Genomic DNA, 25,417 nt, shown 5'->3' on the forward strand with positions numbered 1-25,417 from the left:
TTAGTCATGTTGTGTGGAGTAAGGGCAGGAGGGATTGAGAAAGGAGAAATTCTAGCAAACAGTTGGTGTCTAGTATTGGTTGGTGTCATGGAAAGGAAATAACTTTCTGATTGATTGAAATATTTGGTTTTTACCCTTTAAAAGAAAATATAGACACTTTTTCCATATTAAAGAATGTAAAAATGGTATTTTGCTAAATTTCTCTTACCTAAGTTAGTCCCCTTTATTGGTACTTAAATTTATGCATGCAGAATTCTTCTAAGTGCTGAAAGTTCAGCTAAAACATTAAAAAACAAGAATGTGGGTGTCTTTTTTATAGCAGATTTCTCCCATTCTGACGTTTATTGAACATTACTTCACATTTATTTTTATGCAGTGGTACCAGTGCTACCTTTTGTTTGTTTGGGAGGTGTTTTGTTGCTTTTTTTCTAAAGCTGTCCAGAAGGATATTAACTTGCAGTAGCCTAAAGTTCTACTGGGACAGGTACTAAAAATTTACCTTATTTTCAGATCCTATATAAGTAAGCAATCCAATTGGATTGCATTTTATCATAGGCAAGGACAACGTGCCTTGCGAGGAGAAGCAATGAGTATTACAGAAACGTAGGAGACATAAAGAATAGAGTCCCATGAAATGTGTGCTCTTACCACGCTCCGGCTGTCTTGCTCCTGATCAAACGTCATTTCCTTTTTCTCTCCCGTAGGCCCTTTATGGCACAACATCAGAAACGGCCACGTGGAGACGCTGTGTAAACTATGTCAATGGGAACATGGACAATGCTGTGGGAAGGCTTTATGTAGAAGCAGCATTTGCCGGAGAGAGTAAACATGTGGTAAAGTTTTCAGCACAGTGCACGATCTCTTATTTGTCTGCATTGATGGACAATCACAATGGTCCGTGATTTGGCTAAAATTTCATTAATCGTCAGAGAAATTCCAAATCATAATTTGCCATTATTCCCCAGTAAATCCCATTGTCCCTCTCCCAAGGGTCTGGTTATGTTTGTGATTCTAATATGGTTTAGTTCAAAACCAACTGGCCTTTTTCCACAAGCAGTAGATTCTGAGACCAGTCACACATTCTAGGGATAAAGCCATTTATAAACTCTTCTGTTAGCAAAAGTGACCAAGAGTCAGTGTTTTCTTAAAAACCTGGAAAGGAAACCCAGGTTTAGTCAAAGTATGAGAAGCATAGTCCATTTTTAATTGTTACTGACATGAAAACAGTGGAACTTGAAGATATGGAGAAAGAATCTATTGAAATGCTACTTCACGCTTTACCACATTGCAAATGGCAATGACTGCTAATACTTTATGTTATTCTTCTGTTATGGTCATGGAAACCATTACATTCTAATGTTCTTTTTTTATTAATGTATATATTAGTAACAATGTTGCTTTAAAAATAAAATTATCCACATATATCTATTTGTTTAGGTCACAGTTCATCTATAAATTTACATTTATTAATATATTATTGAGTCACAGAAAGATAGAGTATGGCTTTATTTTTTAAATTTTTCGTTACAAAAAATTAATTAATGGCCTAAATTTGTCCTCTGTTGTTCTGGTTTGAGGTTGAGGATTTGATTGCGCAGATCCGGGAAGTTTTCATTCAGACTTTAGATGACCTCACTTGGATGGATGCCGAAACAAAAAAGAGAGCGGAAGAAAAGGTAAAAAGCAAGGCAGGGATAACTATCAAAGAAAAAAAATTTCTGTATAAAAAAATATCAACTTTGAAGAAAATTTAGAAAAAATATAATCAAGAATTGCATACAATTTTGAATAAAAATCCGATCAAAGCCAGTAAGAAAAAACAAACAATTAAAGCCAGTTCCTTCGGGATGTAATGTTTTCATGGATAAATTTTCTCTATTGTTCTCATTTTTTACTATTTCTTTGCATTCAGCTCCTACTCTCCATGTTCATTTCAAACTTTGAAAAATCTCCCCCCTTTTTTTTTAAGGAAGACTTTAGAAAACAAGAGGAAAATCTCATGTGAACAAGTAAATAAAATGATGCTATCAGTGGTTCATAATTTTCCTCCTTTTATGAAAGATATCTAAAAAGCCTCTAACTATGTCCAAAAATATGCCCTCAATTTTTAATGCAAATTTCTAGCTAAATTTTTAAAAACATGCCTCACCTAGCTTTTATATGACCTGGGGGGGGGGGGGGGGAATACTATATTTCTGTTTAAGCAAATGTAAGGTGGTACAATATTTGAGTTTTATAAGGTGATCTATAGTCCCTTTTATTGGGACTTTTAATATATTCCATAAGAAGAAAAGTAAGATTTCTAAGGAAATTTCAGGTTTCATTTACTATGACCATTTGTCTTGATAACTATATAAAACTAGAAGGGACAACATGTCCAGTGAAAACTGTACATGCTTTATAAACAGTGTTCACATACAACCTGATTATTTCTCTGTGGTTAAGGTGGCAGGAAGAACAAACCATTTTTTTTTTACTGATAACAGAAGGATTTCAAAACCCTATTATAATAAGAGAATCAAGCCATAGTCTAGTTATGTTTCAGGATTGAATTATGTGGACAGACTATCTTTTTCACAGAGCCCTGAGTAGGTTAGGTCTAGAATTTAAGCCCTACTATAGTTTTATTATTCTAACAAAGTCCTCCGAAATTTGGGCTGGATTTGCTCCATGCATGTTCTGGCTATCTGTGGCATGGTTCTGTTTGATGTGGTCAGTTGAATTGTTCTAGATGATCATTTCTCAAGGTGATATCACAAAACATAGGACCTGCCAAGTTGTTCCACAAAAGAGTCCCTTGGTCAAAGATAGGAAACACTTCCTGTAGGAAGTCTTCCCTGGTCCCATTCTAGTCTAGGTCACAGGCTCCTAGGGTGTGACTGAGTCAGTTGTCATTTCACTCCCAGTCATTTATCTTTACAGTAAGCTTTCTGGGGGAAGAAACGTTTGCCTTGCGTTGAAGCCTCAGCCCCTTACAAAGTACCTGGCTCATCACAGACCCTTTAACATATTGAATAAATAAATGAACAAATTAATTCCTCCTCTTGGCCGTGTATGATAACCTAATTTTGACTCAGAAGTCCTGCAGTAAAGACGCCCGCTTAATGTTTTTGTCACAGTATTTACCCCAAGTATTTCACAATAAATTTTTTTTATGTAGTAACTTTTATTTCAGTAAAGTTTGTGTCCCTTGGAACACTCTTTGGAGAAATGTCTTGAGGAAAATAAAGTGCTAGTGGGAGGGGGCTGATTTAGAATGGGCCGATGGTATGGAAACCTACACGAAAATGGGCTTGGTCTAACTGACTTGGTGACACATGTTCCGTTCCGGCCGCAGGGGAAACCCTGGGCTTATGAAACAGATTTGTAACAAAACCACATCCTTTTGATGGCAGACCAAATCATTCAGAGCTACAGGCTTAATTCCCCATGAAAATTTTAAATTAATGAAATTATTTAAGAGCAATGTAATATGATAGCATGAAAAGTCAAATACCTTTGAGAAAATAAAAAGATAGAAATGGCAAGTAGCAAAAAAAGTGATAAGCGTGAAATAATAAAAATAAGTAAATAATTTTAAAATAAACATAAAAATCAGAAATGGCAGTAAGCAAGGGACAAACATGAGCTGGTATAACAAGAAAAACCCTTGTTTTTCACTTGTTTAATCAATGTCATTCATTTAACTTTGAGCAGATAGGTACGCAGCTTTGGAGACCAAGGGAGAACATAAAAAATCCAAGAATCAATATTCAGGAAAGAATATTAGCACTAAACATATAAACCCATACCAGTTTTCTCAGCCAAATTAGTAAAGTGGAAAGATCATTATAAGGTGCTAGAATGGAAGCTCTAAATATTACCCCTCCTGTAAATTGAAGAAAAAGCCTTTCAGAGAACAAGTTCACGGAAGTAGAGTACACGAGGGACAGTGACTTGTCAGCTTTCACTTGGGTTTTCCTGGGAAAGCTGCAGCCTGTGAGGCTGGGGCATTGGAAACTAAATCTCAGACCAATTTTCGGTTTATTTTAAGTCCCAGGAAGAAACCACTTCAAAGATCTCTTTCTAAGTGTTGTCAGATACTCTTTTTGTAAGCAGTGTGGATCAGGTTATTCAGTTGATATTCATGGGCAGAGTATAATGTTTGCATTTGAAAGTTACGTAACCATCCTCACTGTCAATATTATAATTTTTATAGGCCTTAGCAATTAAAGAAAGAATCGGCTATCCTGATGACCTTATCTCAGATGATAACAAACTGAATAAAGACTATGAGGAGGTAAGTCTCTAAAGACTCTGGGCTTAGTGACACCTGGGGCTGGTGGCAATGTCATTTCTAACTCTAGGGTGCCAGAAATTATGTGAAGTAGCCTAAAACCATAGATCTTATTATATAAATCCTTTTAACACTGAAGACAGATCTGTGTTTGTTTTAGTTTTAGCTTTTTGTTTCATTGCCCTGGTCTGTATGTTATTTTGGTTTCCATATATTTCATTCTAAGAAGGAAGAACAATCTGGTGTCCTTCAAAGAGTGTCAAGGGTAGACATCCAAGTGCTGAACAACAGGCAACAGTCAGCCTCCTTGCTTCATGTTCTTCAGGCCTGAGAAGTCAAATGTTCATGTTTCCATCCACTTCCTAATTTTTGCTTCACTGGATATGCTAGGTCATCCGTTCTCTATTTAAAAAGCAAAACAAAAAACTGTTACATGAGAACCAGAGACTGTGTTACTCTCCTTTGGTCATGTAGCAATGGTAAGAGAAGAGAGTTGATTAAAGTCACTGCAGTACTGATTTCAGACTTAGCTGAGGGTCTTGTTGCTAACTTTGTGGTCATGACAACTACTTGAAACCTTGGTGATGATAAGGTAATCCTTGCACAAATCAAAGATGACAATGATTCCTAATCTATTGATACTAGTCTGACATGGGGGTTTGCAAGCCACAGTGTGCTCTCCTCTTTTCATTTGCAGAAAAGCTTAACTGTTTCTTTTATTTATTTTATTTTGTTTTGTTTTATTTTATTTTATTTTATTTTTTTGGTATGTGCCCCTAGTGGGAACCAAACTCGGGACTCTCTGGTCCACAGGCCGATGCTCCACCCGCTGATCCAAACCAGCCAGGGCTTGACAGTTTCCTTTAAATGAGCGGCTGTAGCGTGGGGGTCCTGGGAGCCCTTGTAGCAGGAGCCTAGTGGCTAAGACCATAGACTCAAATCTGAACTGTGTGGGTTTAAGCCCTATCTCCACCACTCAGTAACTTGGGCAAGTGTACTTGTTTGTGCCTTGGTTTCCTCAACTTTTAAGTGGTGATAATAGCCCATATTTTAATATTATTCAGCAGATTAAAAGAGAGTGTAATCTATATTTAAAGTTCTTAGAATATTGCCTGGTACATAGTAGGTCCCAATAAGAATATGCTGTTATCACATCTGGTATGTGAGGATTAATATCAATGTGGTAAGGCTTGCCTGACTCTTGGTTTTATGTGATTAACTATAAAAGAATAGACTCAAGTGGTGATTCAACTAGAACAGCAGTGACCTGTAATATAGAACTAAGCTTATTGAAACTAAATCCTGCTTAGGTAAGTTTTAATGTTCTGTTAACTTTATTAACAGATAGAATTGAAGAAAATATCCTTAATGTTTTTAGCAAAAGTTTTGAAGATACTGGTTTTAATATTTTTCCCAAAATTTTTTATATGATATAGTTGAACTACAAGGAAGATGAATACTTTGAGAACATAATTCAAGGTTTGAAGTTGGGCCAAAATAGACAACTAAAGAGGCTTCGAGAAAAGGTGGACAAGGATGAGTATGTACACTCCAGTTTCTAATATATTTATTCAGAAAAAGGTCTTTTCCCCTCCTCTCTGTTGGATAAAAAGAAAGAACCTGACTTAGAATAGTGTGAAAAAGTACAATTGTCCTCCTATGAAGGTACTTTTAAGAGCATCTAAGAATGTTATATTAAAGATGGGTCAGGAATTTAACCAAATTTAATTTTTTTTTAAAGTATATCCTCAGATAACCTAATTTCTTTGGTTTCTCTTCATTTTATTGCCTGTCCTTCTGCTTTTTTGTGAACAAGGTTCTCAAGAACACCTTAATCTAAGTAATTCGTGGCTCCTTCAAGACTTCTCTGAGGCCTTACTACATTTAGAATTTTCTTCTGTGAGCCCACCTTTCTCTATCAGTCACCCCACAATCGATCCCCTTCCTGGATTGCTCCATGTAACACTTCTCTCACCCTCGCTAAACATGAGATACTAGGAATCACGCTCATTCATAGCCTTCAAATGCTCTCAACCTCTGCTTATCAGTGGCATTAGTACGTCACATTAACTATTGGCTTAGCATTTATTTATCAGTTAAATGGATGTGTCCAACATATTTATCACCCTATGTGTCTGTGCACTTAAATCCCTAGAATTGCTTATGTTGACATCTCACTAGGTTCTTAGCTGCTAAAGAATAGGGGCTATTCCTTTTGACCATTCAGTGCATTGCTAAACACAGCAAAGATTTTCAGTTAAAACTGAATGAATGAATGAATGAATGAATGAATGAATGAATGAATGAATGATGAGCAAGTGAAAAATAAATACACTAACTTCATTTGTGTGGTAACTGACACAATAACATACCAGTGAGGTGCTTGGTTCATTTATATGTTCATTTATTCTTTCATGTACTCATTTATTAAACAAATATTTTCAAACACTGGCTATGTGTAGGTGTTCACTGGGAACTGGGAGAATCAAAGGTGAACTTTGATTTATTACATTACATTATAACTGCAGAAAGTAGTATTGAGGAAGGAGAGAAATTCCCCTTTGCACCTCTTGTGTTCTTATAGGTGGACTAATAATAAAATTGATATAAGGCCAGATTAACAGGAAAAAAGCAATTTAATATATGCACATGGGAGATTATAAATGACACTTTGAAAAATGATGAAACAGCTAGATTTTAATACCTTTTAGACAAAGAAACAATAAATTTGACAGGACAAAGAAATTTAGGTTTGTGTACTTATGAGTGAAGAATCTAAACAAAGTTTGGGCTTCGATAGTAAATTAGTAGAGAAATAGCAAGTTTTGTTCATACGGCTTTTTGGCCCAGAATTCCTTAACTCTAGGGATAAAGGTGTCTCTCTCAGCTTCCGGGAGCACAATGTGCCCTTATTCCTGCATCAAGGAGAGAAGGGAGGGTCAACATGCCCTTCCTGCATTGGCTGCTTGTCAAGTAGCTTCTATTCAAAGTAATCGATATGACATTGTGAGATATTTTGGGGTGGCCTGCCCTGGGTCCCGACAGTAGAAAAGACATAATGTATAAACTGTGCCACCAGGAGGGAGATGTTGTGCCAAGAAAGGTACAAAGTGCACTGGAACTATTTGATGACAAGACTATTCTATTCTTAGTAAACCAAGTTCAGATTGGACAAAATTCTTAAATAGAAATGCTAATACATTTCGATCCTTACACAACATTTTGAGCCCTTCGTTGCAAGAAAGACTGGTTTCTTTTGCTGACCTCTGAGTTTGCACTTCAGCCAAGGTTGTGTTGTCTGGGCTCAAACCGGGCTGCAGATGTCAGAGAATGTTCAGTGCCCCGGCTGGCAAAGAAGGAAGGAAAGTGATTACATACAGTTGCTGTTGTAATAAGTTATCATTCTGTTTCTCTAGAAACCCACACAAAGTCATCAAAAAGAATATCCAGTGGGTTAAATTTATAATCTGAGAAGTTTCTGACAAGTCTGAATATTTTCATTTTTATAAAATACATGTCCTTACACTTAATCATTGTTAGCACTGTGTAAATTATTGTCAAATATTTTTCCTGAGAATAGCTAATATAACCTGCATCCATATGACGCACGAAGATTTATTTATAATTTTTAAAATACTTGTTGAAATACCGCTTGATTTTTTTTTTTTTTCAAGTTGATGGAGTCCCGGTTCCAAAATCAGTTTGCAATGCAGTTTGCTCTGTTCATTGCCTTTCATCGTATGTACTGCTTTTCTCTGAGTCCCTTTCTCTTTACTGTAGGTAATTAAAAGCCTAAGTTGTATACAATATTTTAATGAAGGTTTGGTGTGTAGCATGCATAGCTCAGTACTACTTTTTGGATCTTCTCCATGATCTTCTGATCACAAGTTCTATATGACTTCTAAGGTCTTCCCTGCCATGGCAAAATGGTTGTTTTCCTTCCCTACCTACTGCCTGTATACTGAGTACAAGCGTTCAGAACTGACTACACACGAGTCATCTGGGGAGCTTTAGAATTAGTACCGATTCCCCAACTCCAACACCCTAGATTTGGACACACTTGCCTTTGGGTGGGGACCCAGGTTCATCAGGTTGCTGAATCATATTATGTTGTTCAACGTTATTTCATTGTAACATTGATGAAGTGCTTAAGTAGGAACATTTTAATTCTTGTTTATATCAGTTAGCCTATGGTAAGATTAGATTCATTATACATTATTTCACCACAGTTCTAAGAACCTAGGGATGATGTTAAGTGATAACTGACTATACTGGTATTCTTTTCAAGGACAGTATGTTATTGTACAAAACAACATGAGATTGAATCAAGCACAAGAGGAAATGATGCAAACAAGAGGTATAGTAAACAAGAGATGTAGGAGGCTGCTGTCCATGTGACACAGGACACTGCTACAGCAAACGTCTTTTTACTAAGTACAAAGAATGCACTCTACACAATAAGAATGTAGTAAAGTAAATACATAAACTACTAATGTAATCATTCATTGTCAAGTACTGGACATAATTATATGTGCTGTGTTTTTATACGACTGGCAGTGTGGTCGGTTTGTTTGTACCAGCCTCACCACAAACCCGTGAGAAGTGCGCTGTAACATGACATTACCACGCTACGATGTCACAAGGCAGTAGATATGTTCCAACTCTATGACAATCTCGTGGGACCACCATCGTATATAGGTTGGCATTGGCCAAATGTTATGCAGAGTATGATTATCTAAAATGATGTAGTTCCAACAACATGATTATTTTCTTACAGTCCATAGAGCAACCCTCTATGTACCAGAACAAAACAAAATGAATTTCTTCTCTTGTTTATGGGCTTGATGTTATTTTGTTAGTTTCTCGGGGCAAAACTTTCTATAATATAATCGGGACAGGTAGTGCCAGTGTTTGTAAGCCATGACGGTTGGGCCTGAAGTGACTTTTTACGAGCTGCAAAGACTTATTTCATTGCTGAATCTTTCCTGCTGTAGAACATGAAAATAAAAACACTGACATCGGCAGCATAAACATTTTATTGAACAGCTACTGTGTGTGCTGTGTTGAGGATAAAGAAATGAGCAAGGTGTGCCCCTTGACTCGGGAGCTCACAGTCTAGTGAATGAGGCCGGGGAGTAACAACTAAATCTGATGAGAGGCAGGATTGGTTGATGCTATTACAAGAAACAAAGTGCTACGGCAGCACTTTTTTAAAAAAAACCACAATAAAATCTTTACTTATTAGTAAAGCAGACCCTGGAGACACATGAGCATTTCATTTAATACTGAGGTGAACAGAGGACCCACGGAAAACAGAACAAAATGCTCGGCTCCTTTCTGTCTTCCCCTGGTTGCTTCACGCCCGCCACTGGCCCTGCTGGATGGTGGGGACCCCCTGAAGTAAGTGGCACTCTTGAGGCTGACAGCCCAGCTGCAGGGCGCTACGGGCTCCTCCTGAAAGGCCAGCACCACCAGAAATGGCAGGGAGGTTGCCTTATGCAGTGACACCATCGTTTTGCCACTGCCTTGAATCAGTGACACTCTTTGATGTCCCAGTTCTGCCTGTTCTTACCTGTGGCCTTTTAAAAGCCATGCAGTTTCCTTATTTATAAAAGGAGCAGGTTGATTTAGACTGTGGAAGATCTCTAAAGTCCTTCCTAGCACTACAGTCCTGTGGCCCCGAATGCGAAGCTTTCATAGGAGCGGAATGTTTTCTTTTTGGCTTCTCCACATCAAGCGAGCCAGTAGGAGAAGAGCATATTCCTGACAGGTAGGGAAGTACTTCACCTCTCTCTAAAACACCCCCTTCTGATTTTCCCCTTCACTGATGTTTCTAGAATCACTTTTCTTTCTACGTGAGTCCTGTGCCAGTGAACTTGATTATTAAAAGAAAAGTAGCTGCGTAGGACTTCTGTGGGTCAACGGGACGGCACAGAGGTGGGGAGTTAATAGGACCTACCCAGCTGGACGTGCAGATGCTGGAGACTTGAGGCACGAATGACTCTCCATGAGTGTAGATCTATGGGGAAGTTTTGTGAAAATAATTATTTGGCTCATCAAGTACTACCCAGCAAGAGTGATGGAATAAGAGATAGCTAGACAAAACTTGGACAAATCACTCTAACTCCCCGTGGCGGTATCTGCCGTGGTATGCTCATGTTCTGCACATGTTATACTAGATAAAAATTTCAATTTGTCATCTTGTATACTCCCATCAAACCAACCAAATGTGCAATTTTCCCCTGTGTTTTGAGGTTATAAACAAAACACACTTTATCAGTAAAAAGATTCCTGTTTTTTAAATTAGCACCCAAAGAGGGTTTGTTTTGCTTTGTTCTATTTTGTTTTTGCATGGGGAAGGAGAAGTAGGGAGGGAAGATAAATAATTTAAAGGTTGAAGTGTGAAACTGGGAGAACTTTGCAAAGGAATCCTGGCACTTTCATACCAGTATGCCCTCTCGAGAGGACAATATCCACATGGCACACGGCTTCCTCCCAGCTGCCGTCACTCCCTATCACTCACAGAGCTGTCCTGCACCCTCCCGTCGTCCCAGGATGAGACGAGTCAGCACTCTGGGGGTCTGGAGGACCGGTCTCTATGTCTAGGACCAAATTTGCATTGCACACCTCTCATGTTTCCAAACGTTCTAAGCCCTAGAAATACAAGTAAGAACAAAACATAAAATACACAACTAGGACTACATCAAACTAAAAGTCTTCTGCACAGCAAAGAAAATAATCAGCAGAATAAAAAGGCAACTGAAGGAATGGGAGAAAAATGTTAGGACTTACAAGGCAATATAATTCTTAATGGCCATTTTGCAAGCTTCCCGCCACAGGAGAACAAAGATCTTGTTGGACAAGAAATGCCAGACACCGGGAATCAAACCATATAAGGAACTAAAACTGCCAAAGAAGTATATGTGTGCTAAGTGGTTAATCCCCCAAATATGTAAGGAGTTTCTACAATTCAGTAACAAAAAAATAACCCAATTGTAAAATGGGCTAAGGACTTGAGCAGATATTTCTCCAAAGAAGATATACGGATGGCCACCAGGTACATAAAAAGATACTCAGCATCACTAATCATCAGGGAAATGGAATAAGAACCACAGAGAAATGTCACATCACTCCTGTCAGGACTTTTATCGAGATAGATAAAGATAGAGATAGAGATAGAGATAGAGAGAGAAATGGAATAAGAACCACAGAGAAATGTCACATCACTCCTGTCAGGACTTTTATCGAGATAGATAAAGATAGAGATAGAGATAGAGATAGAGATAGAGATAGAGAGAGAGAGAGAGAGAGAGAGAGAGAGAGAGAACCAGAACGTGGAGAAATTGGAACCCTTATACTGTTCATGGAAATGCAAGACAGAAAAGCAACTATGGAAAACAGTATGAAAATGTGTCAAAAATTAGAAATAGAACTACCATATTAGCCAGAAACCTCACTTCTGGGTCTATATCCAACAGTTGAAATCAGGATCTCAAAGAGGTATTGCCATTCCAACTTTCATTGCAGCACCATTCACAACAGCTAAGATGTGGAAGCAACCTGTTTCCATTGATAGTTAATGGACAAAGAAAACATAGTTTATACGTACTACTCAGCCTTTAAAAAGAAGGCAGTTGTACAATATGTAACAATAGCACAATGAACCTGAGGACATGGTGCTAACTGAAATAAGCCAGACAGGAAAAGACGACCGCATGGTTCCACTTATGTGAGATATCTAAAATAGTCAAATTCATAAAATCAAAAACTAGGATCATGATCACCAGGGGCCGGGGAACGTTATTAGTCAACAGGCATAAAGTTGCAGTTAAGCAAGGTAAATTCAAGAGTTAGAGGTCTGCTGTACAGCATTATACCTAGAGTCAGCAATAACATTAAGTACTAATGTATTAGCTTAAATGTGTTCAGAGGATAGATCTCATGTAGGTGTTTTTAGCACAGTTTTTAGAAAGAACAAAACCTGGAACTTCCTTGCCTTCACGGAGTTACCATCTAATGAACTAGACAGACAATAGACAGACTTAAAATGTTAAGTTATATTATTGCTACATGTTATCAGAAATGGAAGAGGTTTTGATTCTTTTCTAAAAGATCTCAAGATTATTCTGAATCAGGAGGAAAGGTCACCAAAAGAAAATTCTCACAGAAATGATCCCCCCTTCCCATGATTCCCAAATTGGGACTTTCTCTGGATTTGGCACATCCCACACACAGGGGTGCACACATATGAACATGTACACATCTATAAATTTATTGAAGACTAAAAAGATTGTGCTTGTTGCCAAACTTAGAACCAACTGATGACTTCTAGAAAGAAAAGTGGAGTAGTGATTTCCATTGCCTTCTGTGGAAAGAGAAGTGGATTCTCCCAGTTTAATGTCTGAATAGGAGCTCTAGCTCTCACCACTCAGACCCAAGATGATTCACACAGAGTACTTCAGTTATGTTAACAACGCTTATGCAACAACAATAAACAGTTTAATGAGGTTCTTTGGTCCTCCCGGTCGGTGCTTTTGCCTTTGGGTAAAAAATTGCACCTCATAGAACAGTGGAAAGAATTTGTGTTATGGAGTCAGGGAGCTGTGGTGGTGGGGTGGTGAGGGCTGCGGGGCGCGGGGGGTAGAGGGACTGGGCAGCCCCGAGTTAAGGTTTCTACTCTGAAATTTATTAGCTGTGTGAATTAAGAACCTGCATAAGGCCACTGCGCCCCAGTGATTCCTTTATAAACTAGGATAATAACATCTACTTTTGCCTTGTGGGGTCGTTGTGTTGTGTGTTGTGCAATGTGCCCTCCACAGAACGTGGATGCTCATTAAATAGTAGCTGTTTTTGGTATTGTCTGGCCATGGCGGGACTTCAGGGTGGTGTAGAGACCAGCATCCCAAAGCTGATTAGGGCAAGAGGGAGCCCTGTGAAGTGAAGGGGTTCAGAACAGGCCCCTTGAGAGAGTGAAGGTGGAGGTGAGGAAGCTTTTCACCTTAACTCTCTAACATAAACTGTGATGAAGGCTAACACTAGAGGTGACTACAGAGAGTGTGAGCTAGCTGTGGGGACCTCAGAGGGACTGTTTGACTTTCTCTCTGTGCCCCATTGTCCCTGGTGGCATGGCAAACATTCGCTCTTCCCCCTTTCTGTGACCTGACTTCCTTCCCTTAGAAGCCCTAGGCCATAAGCTTAGTTTAGGATGCCATCAAAGCCTCAATGGCCTGCCTGTCTTTGGGCCTCACCGCCTCTGTGAGCCTCCTGTATCTACATAATTAAAATTTGTTTTGGTTTTCCTATTAATCTGCCTTATGTTAATTATTACATCAGCCAAAAGTACCTAGACAGGGAGAGGAAAATTTTTCCTCCTCTAGAGAAGCAATTTAAAAATGAGCACTTCCATTTTTAGAGGTTGGTAAGAAAATGGCATTGATCATTGTAATGAAATTTTGTGTATGATTTAGATCAATATCTTAGAGAAGAGGATTGGACTTGAAGACGATAGGGTCCTTTTCCCTCTTGGTTTACATGTTTCTTTTATCAGTCGTATCACTTAGTTTATAAATATTAGGAAAAAGAATTTGATAACCATATTGTGCCTTAGTTTCTACACCTGAAAATTGGACGTGTTATTTATCTTCTATGGATGGTTTGAAAGATAAACGAAGGGATAGAGAAAGCTTTGAAGTCTCGATGATATTATATTAATAAATGTGAAAAACTACAGTGGTTATTGCGATTACAAAATGAGAATTCTCTGTTTTGAGGAAGATAGAGAAAACCACTTTATTGTAATGATGATTTGAAAGGGATTTAAGACTACAAGAGACTGAGAAATTGAACACTTTCAGGGAAAGGGACATTAACCATTTTGTTGTTTTAAGTTTTAAAGTTACACATGAGTGGGTGAAAGAGAAGTTTCATTCCAGGTGCTTTTGCAATCCAGTGGGTTTATTATATCCAAAAAGCTATAGTATCAGGCTGTCGACTTCTGCTTTTCTTCCCTGCTATAAAAATGATGTTTGTGTGCTTTAGCTTTATCACCACTTAGGTTCTTCAGGGTAATGAGAGCTAGAAGAGAAACACCTGGTCCCTCTCTCAAGAGGATTTCAGTTATATTTCCCATCCACATGGTTAGTTCAGCTCTGAGGGCCATGCTGCAAAGGCTGCCCTTCTTTGTCCCGCTGTTGAAAGCCCCAAAGTACAAGTTTACCTGACAAAACTGTGTCTCAGAAATTAAAAGTAAAGTTTTCTTACTTCTTGTTTTCCCACTCCGTGCTTTATACCACACCACACACATCCTTGCGCCTACACACATGGAGCCCAGGCAGCAGCAAGAAAAACGAAAGAACCGAGTGATGTCTGGCTCAGGTCTCAGGCTTGACACCTGCTCGCGAGGTTGCTGGTATCTGACCTCCATATTCTGAAGGTATCGCCAGGTAGCCTACACGATCCATTATTTTAGGTCAAGAATCACCACCATTTGGTTTTCTCTTCTGCGCATCTTCTCTTTCCTGCACTGCTCGTCAGGGTCTAATTTGTTTGTGTTACATGAATGGAATCTTCTCCTGAAACTTTGAGGCTACATCCAAATCAAAAGGACTAGTTTTGTTACATCACCATTTAATTTATAAATTTTGTTTTGCACTGCTTTCTTTTTTTTACATTTTTTAAATTTTATTTTTCAACGGCAGTTTACATCCAATATTATTTTGCATTAGTTTCAGATGTATGTAGCATAGTAGTTAGGCAGTGATACACTTTATATGTTCCCCCTGATATTTCCAGTACCCACCTGGCACCATACATAGTCATTACACCACTATTGACTATGTTCCCTATGCTGTACTTGACATCCACGTGACTATTTTGTAGCTGCCAATCTGTACTTCTTAATCCCTTCACTGTTAATTTAGCTTCTGGACCACAAATATTAGACACTGAGCCTATAGCTGTTATTTTCACTTTATTTAAGATGTAATGATCCGATCACAGTATTTCACGTTCTGATCCTTCCCAGGGACAGTATGTCTAGGCAAATGAATCTGGGTAAATTAGCCAGGAGCGATCTGAGGACACACCATGAAAGATCTCAAGGAAGAAAAGGCAAACACGCAACACTAGTACTCTCTGAACCTAACCATCACAATTCTAATTTTATTTGAGCATTCTGTGGTCATAAAAAGCTACCTATTTTCTTAAAGGTATAATTCACAGAGAACGTTTTAATATGTAAAACCCTCCCTTCTGGAAAGTTACAAACATTAATCAAAATGCAATCTTAAGCCTTCAAAGTAATCCAACAAAAGAGCAGAAAAGCACAAAACAAAGGTTATGACATTTATTTTTACAAAAGCAATAAACATGAGGTAACATAAATTTCACTCATCTATATCCTACTTTTGAGATCTATTGCTGTCTAAAATATTAGTTTCATATGTCTAGTTCCTTTTCTCTGTAATAAAATTATTTTTTTAAATGTTTGGTTTGGCACCTTTTGTACTTCAATATTAGCATTGGGCCTGAATCCAGAACCAAATAATATGCACATTATTTGCCTTACCCATAAAAGCCCGTGCAGAGTGTACTATCATAACATTAGAAGCTCTTAATTGAGAAACTGAACCTTAAAACAGTTGAGACCAGAAACATGTTAAATTAATGTTTATAACAATTAAAATAATTGTAAGCTGTTTATGCATAAAGTCTACTGCCATGTTTGCTATAAAAGTATTGAGGGCACCCTGGCCAGTTTGGCTCAGCGGTTAGAGCTTCAACCTGCGGTCCAGAGAGACCCGGGTTCTGTTCCCACTAAGGGCATGTACCTCAGTTGCAGTTTGTCCCCGGCCCTGGTTGGGTTGTGCGGGTGGCAGCCACTCAATGTGTCCCTTTCACGTCAATGTTTCTCTCTCTCTCTTCCTCCCACTCTAGCTGAACAAACAATGGAAAAAATGTCCTTGGGTGAGGATAAAAAAAAAAAAGTGTTGAGGGCACATCAGAGGTCTCTTCCTAGAGGGACCGCCGGAAGTGGTGGCTGTCCTCAGTAGAGTGAGCACGCTTTTCAGACAGCGTACAACTGTCCTTGAAGCTGAGTCATGATGGCTGTGTGAATATATATAAAGATAGACCTAATCCACCATTTCTCTTGATCCTGATTTTCATTTATATAAATATTTCATAATATTTTTTGGTCACACAAACAAAACGACTCGTGTTGCGTGGTTTCTGATCGCTCGGTTTTAGTCTAGCAGCCCTAGGTTTACAAATGCGTGTGCTTGTCGTGAGTCATCAACAAATCATGTGGGAAGCAAGTGGGGTTTAATTAAAATAAATAACATTATGTGCCTGTAATCATCAGCCTGTTAAGAAATTAAAATATTGATGACTCAGCTGTAATTAAATTAGGGAGGAGTAATATGTCAGTCACACCACCCTGTTTGAAAATGTTTTTCTCTGTTTAAAACAACAACGTTAAACTACAGAAGAAACACATTGACCTGCCATTCCCCTCCCACATCCTCTATCTTCAAACTATTTTCTTCCTAAAGAAAAACTCACAAAAATGTTATCTGGATTTTTTTTTTTATAGTCCCAAATCCTTCGTATAAATGTCTTAGTCATGTTATTAGAGATAAAACCCATACTTAATTAGAACTTATCAGATACCTGTTATATCTGGGTCTCCCTCGGTTATTTTTAAAAGAGCAGAATAAGACTCACACCTGACCTCCCACAGTAGTTACTGCAGTTGCAGCCAAAGTGCTGACTTGGGCAGCTGACTTTGTTCTGCTTTCTGCAGGCTCTGGAAACAGTTCTATTTAACCTCATTGTGCTAATTCCACGAGTAGGATAATTGCCACACTAATTATTGCCCTGCAAGTGGAATAACTACAATGACGTTATCTTAAGTGTTTGCATGTATGCTGACATTTAAGAAATTAATCTGAAATTAAAGAGTGTCCATTTTTCAATTAGTATATAAGGGTGTATATTAGTCTGTTGTTAGACTAATATATTAAACTAATGTGTATTAGTCTATTAAGGTGAGAATAATACTCCTGATGCACAAAGTGTTTGATTATGATTACTGAAGGGCAGTCTTCATAACGTCTGTATAGAAACACAGGGCACATTGCATCTATCCTTTAGCTTAACACTATCCTTGAATTACTGTCTGGGAGGTACCTTTTTTTCATTTTCTTATTCAGTCTTATTTTATTGTTATTCTCGTCAACTAGAGTCTTCTGAATTCAGAAGTCGTATTTTGTAAAAGCTGCAGATTCTCTACAGAGCCTCTCATGTTGTGCACAGATAGTCAGACCTATTTAAGAACCACCTGGTGCCTGGCCAGTATGGCTCAGTGGTTGAGCGTTGACCCATGCACCAAGAGGTCGCTGGTTCGATTCCCGGTCAGGGCACATACCCAGGTTGTGGGCCAAATCCCCAGGTGGGGGCAAGCAGGAGGCAGCCAATCGATGTTCTCTCATCGATGTTTCTATGTCTCTCCCTCTCCCTTCTTCTCTCTCTAAAATTAATAAAGAAAAAATAATTTTTTGAGAACCACTTGGATTTCATTTTACAGTCACCATGCAAAAATAAACCTGTGTTCAATTAGCTGGACCGTCTTTTTAAAAATAATATTAATTTTAAACAACAATAATTGGAGGCACATAACTTCTTCACTTTACTGTCAACTACACCAGAATTGTTGGCCACAGTTACCTCGTATCAGGAACATAGTTAAACACATTTCAATATAATCTTAATTCATTGCAATTTCTGAAGAGATACATTTTAGTGGGACCTGTACTGTCAGATGCCACCATAAAAATGTATGCAAATGAAATAACAGATTGCAGACCTGGATATAGTCTTATTTTCTAAGAAGTAAAAATACTTTCAAGTGAGTTTCCTCACTTAATGAGCTTATTTTAATTTGCTGATCATATTTCAAGCAGAAAGTGAACATTTATCTTAAAGTAGTAACAATACCTTTATTGTGTTGAGCAGAGTGAATTAGATAATGCGGTATCATTTATAATGAGTTTTTCTGTTTTCTATAGGTGGATAAGCGGAGCCGCTGTGGTCAATGCATTTTATTCTTCAGCCAGAAATCAGATAGGTAAGGTTTATTCCTAAATGATTTTTTATTGGTATTTTTTTTATTGTTTTCAACCTGTAGTGAATTGTGGGACCAATTTATAATCCTCCCCATGAGAGCATAGTTGAGGCTGAGTTACTGATTTATTGAATATACCTTTTGAAAGTAAATTAATTTATGTATCTCTTTTCGCTATAATTACAATTTTTAAGTGAGTACAAATCACATTAAGTAGTTTTGTTTTGTTTTTTTATCCTCACCCGAGGACATTTTTGCATGTATCCTCAGATAGCGGGGGAAGGAGAGAGGGGGGAAGAGAGAGAGAGAGAGGAGGAAACATTGATGTGAGAGAGACACATCGACTGATTGCCACCCACATGACCCCAACCAGGGCCAGGGACAAACTGCAACTGAGGTACATGCCCTTAATGGGAACCGAACCAGGGACTTCTGGTCCAGGGGCCAATACTTTAACCTCTGAGCCAAACCGGCCAGGGCAGTAGTTTGTGTTTTGTTTTGTTTTTTTTAATATTTTTTTTTTTATTTTTAGAGAGAGAGAAAGAGAGAGGGAGAGAGAGATAGTAACATCGATGAGAGAGAACATTGATTGGCCACCTCCTGCATGCCCCCCACTGGGGATCAGGCCCACAACCTGAGCATGTGCCCTGACTGGGAATCAAACCGGTGACCTCTTGGTGCATGGGTCAATGCGCAACCAGTGAGCCACACTAGCCGGGCACATTAACTAGTTTTTAAAGTAATATTCTCATTTTTAGCTAAATGTTTTATTTTTAAGTACTTTTTTATTTCTAAATATTTTTTTAAATTTCTTATATCTCTATAAAGTTAAATTAACTCTAAGACTTCCTAAGTGTCAACATCTTAAAGTGGTCCAAGAACCAACTTTTCAGAGATTTAATTTTCCTGGCAATTCTGTATTCTGACTTTGGTGGAAATGGTCCTGTTCCATATCATCTTTTTTTCTAGAAGACTCCATGGGGCTCAGAAGGTTGAAAAGTCAATTATATTAGATTGAACCATATGAAATTATATTTATTTCACCACTTTTGACCAAAGAGAAAAAATTTTCATATGTTCACTGATAGTAATCTGACATAAATATGCATAGAAATTAATGCGTGGGTAAATGATATATTGAATAACTAAATGGCTTAGTATAACAAAGATACATTTGTTCTCTTCCTGGGAAGACCTTGACATCTTTTAGTTTTCTCTTAAGTATATCAAAAAGGAGTGCATTTTCCCCTAAGGGTTCCTAGTATGTAGAAAGGCACCTAACTGATTCAGTACTAGCAGAAGTATTCTAAAGAGTACAGCCAGGTTTGTGCGGCTGGTGTGGCTTAGTGGTTGAGCGTTGACATGTGCCCAGGTTACAGGCCTGATCCCCAGTCGGGTGTATGCTGGAGGCGGCCAATCAATGTTCTCTCTCATAGGTGTTTCTATCTCTCCCTCTCACTTCCTCTCTCTCTAAAATCACTACAGGAAAAAAGAATTTTTTAAAAAAGATGTTCAACATCTTTTAAAAAAAAGGGTTTAGCCAGGTTCTCCAGGTATACTCTGTCCAGCCCATTATTTCTAAGTGTGGTCAAGAATCCAGACAGGAGACAATTTCAGCATTATTCCAAACTACTCCTTTTGTATCTCAGAGTCTGTCCCAAGCATCATTTTTCTTGAATTCTGTTCCTAATTAGATTAGGAATGATAAAAAATCCTACAAGATTTTTACCATTGAAATTAAAAATCTTATTTTATTTTAAAGTTGCTTATACTTTTCCTCATTACTTTTAAACCTAGAAAAAGTTAAATTAAGAAGCTATCTACATTTTCTTTTGTATTTTTATGTGAGATTTTTTGTTTTTAGTTAAGCTTTAATCCATCTGGCATTTATTTTGGTATGTGACATGAAAATGATTTATAATCAAAAAAGTTTGTTTTTATAGAACATGTAGATAATAAGTCAGGCATGTGCACGGGGTTAAAATCAATTAGCCCAAAGTCTTTTCTAGGCTAACACATTTCCCAGCTAGTGAAATGATTACCTAAACTCAGACCAGAGCCTGTTTAATGATCAACTGAGAACCCATGCAGTCTACCCTTTGTAATATAGTCCTAGAAACCATTCAACCCTTTTCTTAGAAGTGCCTTCACTGCTACAGAGTCTTTACTTTGAAGACCTCTTTTTGATATTCAATAATTCTCTCGGTGTAACATCTAGTTCATTCTTGAGTTGAACTTAAACAGGAAAAATAACTTTTAATGGAATCCCAAGGCAAAACAAGGCAGCTTGGATTTTGGTTTTGCAGTAGGGCAGACTAAGGGATATACGTAGCTTCATTTTAATCCAACTCAGGAAGGGCCCTGGATCCTATCAGACCTGGCATTGAGTCATCCCAACAAGAAGAGCCAGACAGACCCTCCATAAGGCCATGCTGGTGTGTTCATCCCTTGAGCTGTTCTCTAGAACAGATCCACATACGTCACGTCCAGAATGAATCTTGTTTGGCTCTGAATTACAGAGCTGGCTCAAAATTGGTCCATGTCAGAGATTCCCTTATCGAAGACTTAGGAATGTTCTCAGTTTGTAGTTAATACCCTCAAACCAAACAAGCACACAGCAAGAAGAAAAAGAAGGTAAAAGTGGCCTAACATTTCACAAAATGGACCATTATCCTCTGAATAATCAGTAATTGGCTGAAACAAGCATTCTTAATGTATAGGAAAGGCTTTTAAAAGATTCTGAAGACAAATTCATCTGAACAAAATATGAAATTAAAAAAAAATTGTTAACCTCTTTCCATATACTTGTCTGCTAATAATAGCAGTTCAGAGAGAGGGAAAGTGTCATGCGAGAGAAAAGTGTCTTTGATATGTGATGTTTGCTCTTTGACAATTCATTGAAATCTTCAAAGTGCGGATTGTCTTCACTAAAAATAATTGAAGCTCTCGATCTCCATCTTACTTCTTGATAAAAGTGTGTGTGTGTGTGTGTGTGTGTGTGTGTACATATTTAAATATATAACTTTTGTAGCATTGTCTTAATGGATTTGGTATCATGTGAATTACAGAATTAGAATTGGTATAAAATACAATGTGTCTCATAAATGACCCTCCCACCCTCACACAATTGCAAACAATTTTTCATGAGATCAATTTTATTATGGCATGGTTAAAATAAATAAATAAAGTGTTTTATCATATAAGGAGTTATTCATATTAATAATTTCTACTTTTTAATTCATTTGCCACCTTTTGTCATAACACATACTTGTAGGCTATATTCCATTTATGCACCCCCACACTTCACATCGATTAAAAACTAGTCAACTTCTAGAACAGCAAAGTACGCAGAAAGGGTTCAGTTCACTCACTGGTTCCTATTCCTCGCATATTTGCTCCATGGAGCTCCAGAAACCTTTCCTGCCCTTAGGAAAGTCACCTTCAAATGTGTCTCTAAGTTCCAGGTACTATTCAATTATCTTATTGAAATTTAAAATCTTATCCAAGGAAATGATCACGTCAGAAGGGAAGATTTACTACCACTGCATTTTCCTTTTTCCTTAACAATCAAAGTTTTTTTCAACTTCAGGAAATCTATGGATTATTTATATTTGGTTTATCCAACCTGGTGGTCTATGACTACCATGAAATAATAAAATTTTCTAAAGTTGTCTTATTCATTTTTAGGAATCTTATCTGCAGACTCGAAAATTAAGACTAAATTTTCCAAACACTTAATATAAAAAGAATTTTTTTATACCCAAAATTGATTTTACCTATTGCAATCTTGAGCTTTATAACAAAAATTCTAAAATTGAATTGCTGCAATCTTAAAAACAGACTGGAGAAGTGAGGGGGAGGAGAAGGAGAAAAACACAGTTTTTGTTTCATGGACTAATAATGGCATATTTAATTAACTAACTTGTTGATACCCATGAACATAAAAAATGCACAACTAAGCATTTCGTTGGTTATTATGAACAGTTGCGAAGTCTACTAGTAACAGCGATAATGCTAATGGGGGAAAGCTTCATCATAGAGTTTTAGCTGACAGAGAAAACGGAGAAATCGTCATCTGCAAAGCTGAACTTGGAGACTTGTATTTAATATGAGCCATAAAAATCTTATCACTTGCTAAAGAATGGCATATCAGGGTATAATTAAAGCAGCAGGATCTTTACAGATAATGTTTAGTCTTGCTAGCACGTTTCATAAGAGCGTTTATATAATGGGTGGATTTTAATCAGAGTACATAGTGTGGGAGATAATGTTCACTTTAAGTTAATAAAGTACTGCGTGTAATTTTTATACTTTAAGCTAAAAATTATTTCTTGGCACTGTTGATAGCTCAGGCAGCCACATGTGAGGTATAATTTTCCTCAAAATTCACCAAGGACAAAAGTGTTTTATTTTGTCATTTTCACTGTTATAGCAAATTTACACATTTTTTTAAAGGTCTGGAGAGCACTTAAATTGCCTGGTGCATTTTTAAAGTCTCCTCTGTAAATAATCTAATATTTATCCTTGAAACACATTCAAGCCTATGTCATGTTCACCTCCCTCCACCCCGAAAGACGAAGAAACATTTGCTACACTAAGTTTACTAGATTCCAACTTTCTTCGGGTCAGGGCCCTTCTCTTGTATCCTGGTGTCCCGCAGAGCAATGGCCCAGGGCTTCACAAGTAACAGACATTATACTAATGATATTTTTTGTTACAGAACATAATGTTTCTGTTATTCAGCGATACTAGAGTTTTAAAAGATGACAGTTAAAATTACTAAATTATGAGCGTTATGAAGGAAAGGGAGGGCATGAGGGAGGTGGGCCAGAGGAGAGGTCTGTGCGTCAGGCGGGTGGGAGAGTTTCGTTAGAGAGCTGTGATAGCCGTCCAAGGATTTTCAGCAAGGAAGTGGCAATGAGCTGAGTTGCACTTCAGTGTGGTTGCAGGATAAATTAGATTTGGGATACACTGTAGATGGGTGAGAGGAAGTGGGGAGGGTGATTAGGAATTAACTCTCGAGCAGGGAATGAGAGTGTGAATAAGGATGGTGTCAGGAAGAGGGACAGGGGGAGAAACAGAGGAGCTGCTCCCGGAGGGGAGGTGCGTGATCTGGTCATTTCCTAAACAAACTGTGTGAGACCTGGTTAAAGCAAGGAGGCAGCTAAGATAAGTAGAAAATGTTCACTCTGGGTGAATTGAGACCCTTCAAATGCTAGTAATAGAAACAATAAAGTCAAGAGAGTGATGGTTTAGAGGGGAAAATGAGGAGTTTGATGTTTGACACATGAAATTTAAAGAATTAGAAAGACATCTAAGTATAGAAAGTCATCAAGTTAATGTAGATGTAAGGGTAGACATATGAAAGTGATTATTTACTAAAGTCTTCAGAACACCATAGTAAATTTATTAATTCATTGATTTATCATTGGTTATTTATTTATTCAACATATTTTCTAAGCACTTAGATTGTTCCAGACACCATTCTTGTTTTAGGTGCTGGAGATAATGAACTGAAAAAAAACAAACGAACAACAAAAAAAACCAACCCATATATAGACACACAAATCCCTGCTCTCCAAGGGCTAATAGTTGAGGTGCTAGGGAGTGGGACAGTCAAGAAAATGAACAACAATCATAAATAAGGAATACACAGTCATAGATTGCTTGATGAAAATAAAATACCATTATACAGTTGGAAATACCTTCTATTGAATGGCTCTATTTATTTAATAGGTTATGAAAGTTGGGTAAAATGTTAGATAACGTTAAAAGTAATGCTTTTGATATTAAGTATTTTTCCCAATATTAAAATGGGGAGAAGATGTTCTGAATGAAGATGATAATCTCCCTTTGCTCTAAACTCCTTGTAACAGAAAAACAGTCCTACTAGAGATTGTCAAGTAAAATGTGATTATACATTACAGATTAATGGTGTCTCTCTGGGATGCACTCCTTGTTCTCATCAATAATAAAAGACCTGCATTTGGTTCTGTCACAAAAAGATTTTTGTGTATAATTAAGTGAAATGGACATACTGGAAAATAGTTTAACAGGCAAGAAGCCAGCCCCAGGGCTGTCCTCCCAAAACAACGCCGCAAGTAACCCTTGACCATCTTCTCCCCTTGCAGTCTTCCCGGCTGGCATCCTTCAGCCCCCCTTCTTCAGCGCCCGGCAGCCTAACTCACTGAACTACGGGGGCATCGGCATGGTCATAGGACACGAAATTACCCACGGCTTCGATGACAATGGTAAAGTGCAGTTGACATGCCTTTAATTGAGATATAGCCTAATAAATCTGATTAAAAGTTACTATAATTTATCAATATAAAAATACATGTATTCACTCATGTACCATTATCCTAAAAAGGAACACTCTTAGTGTTCCTTTTAAATTGTTGCTTAAGAAGATTAGACATTTCTAGTAGTGAAGTAGCAGTGTGTACTTCACTCTCTGATGGAATAGTGGAAATATTCACAATGAGAGGACACCAATGATAATATGTGGTTTTATTTTATGAGTTTTTAATGTTTTAGTTCTTCAGATTTTAGAAGGCAGGGTCCACATCTTAACATCAGATATAAAAAATTAAACATTAAGATGCCCATCAGCCATAAGAGTCTTAAACTGTTTGTGGTGTGTAACTTTTTTTTTTTTTTAATCTTATACCTACTACCTGGTTTAGGGTCTTGAAAACAATGGGCACTTAACTGTTTATATACTGCAAAATCAAATTTTGATTGGCAAAATCGATTTTGAGTTTCAACGAAACTGAGAGGAAAAGCAGTAAAGGCAGGAGATATGTAAAGAGGTGCCAGCTAAAGCTGTGACAGAGATTGGTTAGCAAGGGGAAAGGAAACAGAAGAGAACAATAAGAAAATCATTAAGCCTTAACTAGACCTAGAGACCCAGAGAAAGAAAAGGATATGGAAAGGGTACAACTTTGAAGAGGACTTACTAAGTGTCAGTTAACTCAGTTAAGTACACAACAGTCTTCACAGGTAGGTACGAACACTAT

General features: G+C 37.7%; 1 protein-coding gene across 4 annotated transcripts in view; it reads left to right on the forward strand.

Moving 5' to 3' along the window:
- MME (membrane metalloendopeptidase) overlaps positions 1–25,417 on the forward strand; it is a 97,823-nt gene that overhangs the window by 56,211 nt on the left and 16,195 nt on the right. For all 4 annotated transcript variants that reach the window (XM_036242836.1, XM_036242839.1, XM_036242840.1 and 1 more), the window contains exons 13-18: positions 705–833; positions 1,578–1,676; positions 4,199–4,279; positions 5,713–5,816; positions 18,343–18,401; positions 24,530–24,649. In XM_036242836.1, coding sequence (XP_036098729.1) covers positions 705–833; positions 1,578–1,676; positions 4,199–4,279; positions 5,713–5,816; positions 18,343–18,401; positions 24,530–24,649 — 592 coding nt within the window. The remainder of the gene's footprint in view (positions 1–704; positions 834–1,577; positions 1,677–4,198; positions 4,280–5,712; positions 5,817–18,342; positions 18,402–24,529; positions 24,650–25,417) is intronic.

This window comes from Molossus molossus, unplaced genomic scaffold (genome assembly GCF_014108415.1).
Source record: "Molossus molossus isolate mMolMol1 unplaced genomic scaffold, mMolMol1.p scaffold_m16_p_5, whole genome shotgun sequence".
Lineage (NCBI taxonomy): Eukaryota > Metazoa > Chordata > Mammalia > Chiroptera > Molossidae > Molossus > Molossus molossus.